Genomic DNA, 9,537 nt, shown 5'->3' with positions numbered 1-9,537 from the left:
AAGCCACAAAAGGCATTCTATTCATTGATTTTCTCTTTGATAGTGGAGTTATATTTTTAAGGGTTAAGTATGTTTTTAGTCCCTGAACTTTGGCCCAAAATTGGAATTCATCCCTGGTTGAAACTTTGATAAATTTTGGTCACTAAACTTTAAAAATGAATGAATATAGTCCTTTTAACCCAATTTTGTTAATTTTTTTTAGATTTCGAACGCATTTCTCAATAAATATTGGAGTTGTTTACGCCGTTTGACACATTCTCGGCTTAATATTCACTGAGAAATGCGTTCGAAACCTAAAAAAAATTTAACAAAATTGGGTTTAAAGGACTATATTCATTCGTTTTTAAAGTTTAGGGACCAAAATTTATCAAAGTTTCGACCAGGGACGAATTCCAATTTTGAGTCAAAGTTCAGGAACTAAAAACATACTTAACCCTATTTTTAATGTCTCCGTCGTCAACTAAACCTGGAAATCGTGCGATATTAATTAATTAAAATTTTATCCTATAAACTTCAATAGCATTGGTTTTGCAGTAAGGAAAAAATGTTAACCGTGGTGTTTGATGAACTTTTCTGCCCATGTCCATCCATTGCTATAGAAATCTCGTGCACGGCTAGCAACAACCATGTTGTTCAAAAACTCTTGTGTATTATGTGTTTCATTTAACTCTCTGTTAAGCAAAACAGCTTAGGCATGTCCAGCAGGGCCAGGGGTGAAAGTAGTGTTGCCATTGCACCGTTCCAAAAATTCTTTCAAAACAGAATCATCAACAGCAAGAGCCTCCCAAGGATCCATTTTGTGAACCAACAGTGGTTTCCACTTTTCCACTTAATACCTAAGACGAAAGAGAAAAAAAATGGTGAGGCAATGATATTTTAACGTAATTAATGAGCAAGGTGGTGTGCGATAATTGAATGCACCTACATATTTGTAGTTCAAGTATAAGGATCGGTAACATCACCAAGCTTTTATAGACTTTAAAACATAACCCCAAATGAGTAATATGCCCTTCAATTGCTTTTTCAACACGGCAAATTTAAAGCTTGCTCATTTTGCTTTCTTTGAAAGAGTATGCCCTGTTACATTGCTGCTCACCCACCGCACAGAGAGATCATTAAATGGCTTTTACTTCCTCAAACCTCCTTCTTCAAAAGATATTTGCTTTGAATGCGGGAGAAACCAACCATGGCAAAATGCAATAAATGTTGAAACTAACATTCTGCACCTCCACAAAGAAGTTTCGTATATACCCGTCCAAAGAATCGAGGTAAGTATTGTTGTGGTAGACGTTGTTTGAAGGTGAATACATAGCTAGAAAACCTAAAACTCAATATTTTTTTTTCGTTGTCAAAAAATGAATGCATTTAATATTTTCTATAGTAAGGTCGTGTGGTATGCTTTTCAAAGGAAACTTACTAAAATGGACATAAAACATTACTTTGTCGTACTATGTATGTTACTACATTAGAAATTGGATGATTATGTGTTAAATTTTTTCGAACCTAAGCGAGTTGTATGAATTACTTGTAGATGGATTACTTACAAGAAACCAACGCAATAGGTTTGGAGGACATCAATTTATTAGAAGAAGATGGGGATAGTGGAACTATCTTCGACGAGGAAGGAATTGATAAGGAAGACAACGAAAAGCACTCTGAGGATGTCGTTTCTCCGTGTGTTGGGATGTATTTTGATAGTGTTGACAACGTCAAGAAATTTTACAAAGAATACGCTATTAGAAGTGGTTTCAGAACAAGAATCAGAACTTCGAGAAAAGACGATGACAATCAATTATGTTACTTCAAATTAGTGTGTTCACGGGAGGGAAAGTGTGTGTCCTCCATACCACCTGAAATGAAGACACTGCCCACACAAAGAAAACAATGTCCTGCGCGCATTACTGTGGTTAGAAGAGAAGATAAGTGGATGATTAGCAGTGTGGTCCATGAACACAATCATGACGTAAGTCCATCCAAGTCAAGACTAATTCGTGGGAATAGGAAGTTGAATATGCAAGCCAAAAGAACCCTTGACATAAATGACGAAGCGGGTGTGCATATTCACAAGAGCTTTCGTTTTTTAGTGTGTGATGCAGGGGGGTTTGAGAACTTACATTTTGTCGAAAGAGATGCAAGAAACTATATTGGTCAGCAACGGCGCGCTTTAGAGAAGGAAGGTGACAAACAAGCTTTATTAAACCACTTTTCCAGTATGAAGGAGTTGAACAAAGACTTCTTTTTTGAAATTGACATTGATGAAGATAATCGCATAACCAATATATTTTGGGCAGATGGAAGGAGTCAGGCTGCATGTGCAGATTTTTGTGACATTGTGTCCTTCGACACCACATACTTAACTAATAAGTACGATATGCCTTTTGCACCATTTGTGAGTGTTAATCACCATGGTAAGTTAATTTTATTAGGGTGTGGGCTTCTATGTGCTGAAGACACTTGTACATTTGTGTGGCTATTTCGAAGTTGGTTGCGATGCATGGAAAATAAAGCCCCTGTAGGAATTGTCACTGATCAATGCAAGGCCATGCAAAATGTCATTGAAATTGTCTTCCCCAACACACAACATCGTTGGTGCCTTTGGCACATCATGAAAAAACTACCTGAAAAATTGGTAGGATATACCAAATACAAGGAAATCAAGCATGGTGTAAAACAATTGGTATATGAGTCAGATAATGCTGAAGATTTTGAGAATGGGTGGGCAAAATTCATTGAAAAGTATGATCTTCAACTTAATGAATGGCTTTACACTATTTACGAAGAAAGACGTCAATGGGTTCCTTTTTATTTGAAATGTCATTTCTGGGCAGGCATGTCCACAATAAAGAAGTGAGGGAATGAATGCTTTCTTTGATGAGTTCATCAACTCTACTACAACACTCCAACAGTTTGTTGTCCAATATGACAACGCCCTTCATTCTAAGGCGGAGAAAGAGTGTGAAGCAAATTTCGCTTCTGCTAATACTACCCTTCCATGTGGGTCTCAGTCATTTATTGAGAGACAATTTCAAGATGAATACACTCATGCGAAGTTTGGTGAAGTGCAAAATGAGCTTACGTGTAAGATGAATTGTAATATCAAAAGTGTTGAAGTTCATGGTGGTAAGGCAAAATATATTGTTAAAGAGGCGTTGATATGGAAAGATCAAAGTGCAGACAAATATAATGAAGTTACATTTGATCTTGTGACAAAAGACATTGAATGCACTTGTTGGCTTTTTGAGTTTAGAGGAGTTCTTTGCCGCCACAGCTTGATGGTCCTTGCCTTAGAAGATGTAAAATTTGTATCACAAAAGTATATTTTGAGTTGATGGAGCAAATGCATATTGCGAAGGCATACTTTGATAAGAGCATCATATTACACTAAGAAAGACGAACCAACTATTCATAGGTATGACTTATTGTGTAAGAAGTTCTATGACATTGCTGAGTTTGCATGCCAAAGCGAGAGGGGTACAAAATTCTTGTGTTCCCAATTAGACTTATTATCAAGGAATCCTTCGTTATCTTGTTCCACTACTATGGGAAACTGTGAACAACCAGATGTGCACATTTATTTTCCAATTAATAGTGGTGTTCACCAAACAACGATACAAAGTCCGATTCACGTTAAAAGAAAGGGTCGACCACGAGGTACAAGGATGCAATCAATTGTAGAAAAGATATGCAAAAAAAAACTGCGGTAGCTAGGATTAAAGAATCTCGAAATGCCACTGTATGTATTTATTTTTTGTGTTCATAGTACCATTTTTTAATATGCAGGCTGTCTAGTTGTTAATTTTATTTGTCGACATGCACTTTAGGATGGAGAACTTCAAACTTCAAATGCATCAACTAATGAAATTTTGAATGGTCAAAGGGATACCGCAACCAATATGGTTAGTTTTCTTTTCATAATTACATCTTGTTATGGTATTAAATGGAAATAATTAATTACCCCTTTACCATGGCCAGATTTATGATGTCCAGTGCACAGGCTTTTTATCACTTTTAACATCAATAGAAAGTAATCAACAAGTTATTGGTCCAGAACATATCATTAGGTATGCTACAGTACAAAGATGTTTAATTTTTCCTTATATTTATGATAGCTTAATATTGTAATTGTTTTTTTTTTTCAGGAACTAGTATCAACAACAAACGACATTTTTTGGATCATTTGGGATGATCAACATGGCATAACCAAACACCTTTTGTTATTAGAGTTTGTGTTTGTCAATGACATGTTTATTTATTCACACGGTCAAAGTATTTGTACTGAGATTACGACGTTCAACTTCAGAAGTAGTGATTAATATTATTCACAGTTTTCATTGTCACTATTTTGGATTGAAGACTCACAATATAGTTGTTCACAAAAAGGTGTACAACCTTGGCATTTTATTAGAATCATATTATCAAAATTTATAATCATGTTCAAGTCATGATGTTCCTCATTTAATTTAATTCATTAACTCCAAACTCAGGGATACCAACCAACTTATTATCAGTTACCTGGTAAGAAAAATATAAAGTGGGTACACACTTATATGAAAGTCGGTCATCACTAAATAAACTGCATGTAACCTTAATATATAACCACAAATTGAATCCATAACAGAACTAATTGTTATAACCATAATTTACAAAATTGATTCTAGTCATTGTCACCCTAAACAATGTATAAAGGAGTGCAACTAACAATTCATTTGCACGTCATCCATATCCAAAAAGACCTAAAAGTTACGCTATTAATTAACACTAAAATATTGACATTTCTATTTCTTTAAATATGGTTTAAATCTTTCAAGGACAACCTCCCTATGCTTATTTTCTGGGTGAAGAATCCAATCACAAATGTACTACTGCCTAAATTGTTGTAGATCCTCCTGCCACCAAAGAATAACTACTTAATTACAAGTTCATATCAAAATAACTTTATGCAACTTAAATGTAAACAGTTCCAAGGGTATTATACTCACATCAGTATAAGTCGGCATGCTTTTCCCATCAAATCTTTTGGCGCCATCCCACATCTCAAGATACTTCAACACCATAATACCACAATCATGTCTGGAAGTGGTTACCAAAGCATTTAATGACAACTTCCTAATTACGTAACAAACTTGTATGAATAGGCCACTGAATTAAATTTGTGCTTACAAATTTGGCTGTTCAGGAACGTCTTCAATGTGCACTTCATATGTTGGCTTCAATTGTTTTTTGTCATTTAAGAAGAGACAAAAAAGGTGTTCCACATTTTGTACCTATAACAGATGTAAATCAAACCTAAATATTGTCAACACAATAAACATGAGTAATGGAAATTTATAATGTCACACATGGACTTACCACGTGACTATCAATTTGTTTTCACCTTCGACATTTGTGTGCAAGTGAATCTAAGACAAAGAACTCTTTCGTTTGACAATTAAAAGTATAACACCACCAATGTTCAGCATAAATCATTGGGGCAAACAACTGAATAGAAGTAACATTAACAAACACATTTCATTTTGTAACAAAATATAACAACATTTAACAAGTAAGGATACTCACAAAATCTGATGTTATTATATCCTGCACTGAAACCAAATCACGTGTCAAGTAATGTCTGTAGTCATCTAGACACCACACATGTCTATTCACCTTTCTTTTGTTACAATCAAGGATAACTGCATTCTGAACCACAACACATGTCAATACTTATACATCAATTTAAGCATAAATATTAAAAGCAAAAAAAAACTTATTGTATAGAAAGGACTAAATATAACCCTGCTAATCTTCCCGGTCAGCCTTTTTTGTTTATACATGAAGTCGTAGCCTGCAAACATTATAAACACAAAAACAATAATTATATCATTACATGGTTTTAATAACAATATAAATATAAACTTAAGTTTCATAATTTACCATGTTATCAATCCAACCACGAGGACGAAAACATTGACAGTCATCGCTCCTCAATATTTGACCATTCACATCAACATAAATAGATCTGAAAAGTCAAAAGCAGCAACTTAAAGTATTAACTATTAGTGTGTGTTCACGTTGAATACATTATTAATCAAAATAGCATACCTGGTACAAACAGCAGTAGTCACATCCTTATACAATTTAGCCATATCTATAAATAGTGTACTAGTTTGACCTTCAGTGTTAGGCTTAATAGCTTTGTCATCTCCATTATGGTCGGATTTTGAAGCATCATTTCTTTCTAAGATGTGATCAAGCTGGGGAGAGTCCTTCTGGTCATCTTCCTCACACTACTGAGGTTGTTGACTCTTTTTCTGGTGTGAAAGACAACCTTGACCTTCATCACACTTCCTTTGCTCAGAAGGACAACCCTCTTCTTCATAAACATCATTTCCTTTAGCTGCACATAAGTCAGGTTCAGGAGCATCAAAAAATTTATCACGCATCTTCTTTATCTGTTCTTTCATGTCTAGAATTATCCATTCATGTTTTTCAAATTTTTCTTCCAAATCCACTTGCTCTTTGGAATGAGAAACACCCTGAATGCCATCATTTTTAACAATGTATTGGTCCTCAATATGAACGACATTTTGCACTAAGGGCCCAACCAAACACAATCTACAAATAAAAAAAAATTGTTTTTAAACACATTTCGTAATAAAACCAAATTTAACCAAACATATACAAAGAAGACAACTCAAATAAAACCTTATTCTTTTCAAAAGCAGACTCAATATTAGGTGTCCTAATCTTCACCGAGGGCCACCGCAGAAATCTTGGGAATTGAACCTCACCCTCTACATCTTCTAAGCTAAGACGACAAGCAGCCCAAACCTATAACAATGTTAAACAAATCAAAAAATTATAATAATGCATTAGGAAAATAAAGCTTATGAAAACAAAAATTACCTGAAAAACTACAACAGATCCGGCTAAGTTAAGGCTACGAGTATTTATCTTTTCTCGTACAACCTTACATCCACGATTGAGTGCAGAGATAAAAAAACTATGAATTGACTCTGCCCAGTTATAGTCGCTTAAGTTGTCAAGGTTGTCTAAGACTTTGAAAGGCATATTGCTCACTGTCCTAGAGGTCCTAGGAAAATAAAATACAGTAAAACAAAGTAACAAGTACAACCTACAAGCATTGTCTATATCATCATCACTAACCACTAAGTTCTTAATCTTGTTAATTATGTCTCGCAAGGTGATTGGTTTCTTCTCAAACAGTGAACCTACTACCCCACTTACATCAACATCAAATTCAACACATTTAGCAACCATACTAAGACCTAGGCATATACAAACATCATAAACCGATAACCCCACCAAATGCTGACTTACACGAATGTATTCCCCTTGTGGAACCCATCTACGCAAAACTTCCCTCAACAAAGGACAATTTATTTCCAATGCGTTGTCCACCTCCAAACATCATCTAAATGGTGTTGCCTGAATCCGCTTACGGTAGGTGTCTTTTAGTACATTGTTTACTTCAACAATGTACTTGCTTTCGCACCTATGCACAATTCGCACCTATAACACCATGAAAAGAATATTATTTATTATAAATTATAAAAAAAATTAAATCACTTAATGATTCCAAATATACCTAATCAGCATTTTTCACCACCTTCGTCTTCTTCCCTTTATTGCCTACTTCTGGACTACATTTGCGTTGACGTTTACTGGACATCTTACTTAAAATTCCTAAATAACATACCAAGTTCATTGAAATTCATCAAACACATATCTACAAAGGAGTAAATATAACTGAAAATTGATCACATGCACCAAAGTAAATCACCTCATCAACAATTATTGAGTGCTATAACAAGAAAGATAATAAAATTGATTCAATAGATGATTGCAAAAAATGCAGCACAGGTCATCACTTGGGTGCACAAAAGTCATCACCAACAAATCAAACATCTTTAACCCACTTATTACAAATCAACACATATTAACCAAAGTCATTCACCCCAAAAACACGTATTGACTGCTATAGTATGAGTTCAAAAAATTGAGTCAAACCACATTGTTGCAAAAAATGTTGTACAGGTCATCACTTATTTGCACACAAGTCATCACACAAAAAATAAGACAGATTTAATCAACCTATTCAGAAAACTAGTACTTGGTTGAACAATGAACAATCAACAATCAACCTACAAATTGTTAGTAAAAAAATTAAAAATTGAAACAAAATAAAAATATAGGAATCAAATTGCTTATCATTTGCTGATTGAAATGTTGGGTTTGGGATTGCTTCCAAATTTTGACACTTACAATTTAGTGGAGAGTCTTTTGAGAGAACATGGTAGGTTGGATCTGTGTGTTAAATTGGATAGAAAATTAGAGAATCAGAAGTTGCAGAAGTTGTGCAGAGGAGGTGAACTAGATGCTGCTTATTAGAAAGTGAAATCAATGCTGGAAAAGGGTATTCCTTTGTTAGCTTATGCTACAAACATTTTTGAACAAATGTTTCAGAAGTGTGGCAAGCTAAAATCAGCAGTCAGTTATTGGAGAATACTGAAACATTTCATAAGGTTGAGGAGATTGACAAAACATGAATATTTAGAGCAACAAAATTCAAATCTGTTACTGTTGGAAGTTGGAAGAATTTAGGTTTTATAATGATACTTATATTTTACCATAACTTTTTCCCTCAATCTTAGTTTCAGTTTGTATGTATCTTCTAAAACAACTTCGACTAATTTCAGTTTGTATTGTATCTTAGGGTTTGTTTTAGTGCATCAAAAATATTGTGCATCAAGATAATTGTTAAGATATATTATGTCTTCATCACAACAATTTTTTTATCATCCCCTAAATCAGTAGAACGAACGAAATCTTTGATTCTTACATCTTTAAGACTCTGAAGGTCTAAATTCCTCCTTTTTAGACCAACCCTCATCAACCCATCATCAGAAGTTGCAAAAGTCAACGATCCTAACCAAGCCCAAACACACATAACAACCAGCAGACACTTCAAACCCATTCTTACAACTCATCTGGTTCAACATGTTCAATAAACTTTAGAAGATGCAATATAAAAGCAACATATTAATCACAATAATCAGATAATCTTTTCCCTTTTCAGTTCTGCTAACAATTTCAATAGTTTGACTAAAGTAAACAGCAGAATGTTAAAAACCCCCGAGTTCATTTAAATGCCAGCCATATACGAAACAAAGACAATTCTAAACAAAAGCAGAAAAAGAAAATCATGATAATATCCTTTGAATTAGCATCAGAAACAAACCACAACAATTTCAAGGTTCACGGATTGGTGAATGCAGGTATAATATGATAGAACAAGGGCAAATATGCCACCAATTTTTCTCTCTTTGGCTAAATCAAGATCCAACAGAAGAAATGGGTGGTGAGATGGTCTTTGGTGGTATTGACTACAGGCATTTTAGAGGTGAACACACATTTGTTCCCCTTTCTCAAAAGGCTTATTGGCAGGTACAACATATTTGTAATTTCATCCATGGCTATTATCATCTAAGAATTATCTTGATGCACTAAAACAAACCCTAAGACAACAAATGGAAA

At 34.4% G+C, this 9,537-nt stretch overlaps 2 protein-coding genes across 2 annotated transcripts; both read left to right on the top strand.

The window, feature by feature from the left end:
* The first annotated feature begins 1,531 nt into the window (after positions 1 to 1,531).
* LOC114170269 (protein FAR1-RELATED SEQUENCE 5-like) lies at positions 1,532 to 2,851 on the top strand. Its single transcript, XM_085669321.1, has one exon. The coding sequence runs from the start codon at positions 1,532 to 1,534 to the stop codon at positions 2,849 to 2,851; it is 1,320 nt and encodes a 439-aa protein (XP_085525447.1).
* A 4-nt stretch (positions 2,852 to 2,855) lies between these two features.
* Positions 2,856 to 3,329, top strand: LOC146881711 (protein FAR1-RELATED SEQUENCE 9-like). Its single transcript, XM_085669320.1, has one exon. It carries the CDS (start codon positions 2,856 to 2,858, stop codon positions 3,327 to 3,329), a length of 474 nt encoding a protein of 157 aa, XP_085525446.1.
* The last annotated feature ends 6,208 nt before the right edge of the window (positions 3,330 to 9,537 follow it).

Source organism: Vigna unguiculata, chromosome 11 (genome assembly GCF_037176805.1).
Source record: "Vigna unguiculata cultivar grain cowpea cultivar isolate G323 ecotype 2 chromosome 11, ASM3717680v1, whole genome shotgun sequence".
In the NCBI taxonomy this organism is placed as follows: domain Eukaryota; kingdom Viridiplantae; phylum Streptophyta; class Magnoliopsida; order Fabales; family Fabaceae; genus Vigna; species Vigna unguiculata.
This window is presented reverse-complemented; position numbering and strand designations above follow the sequence as displayed.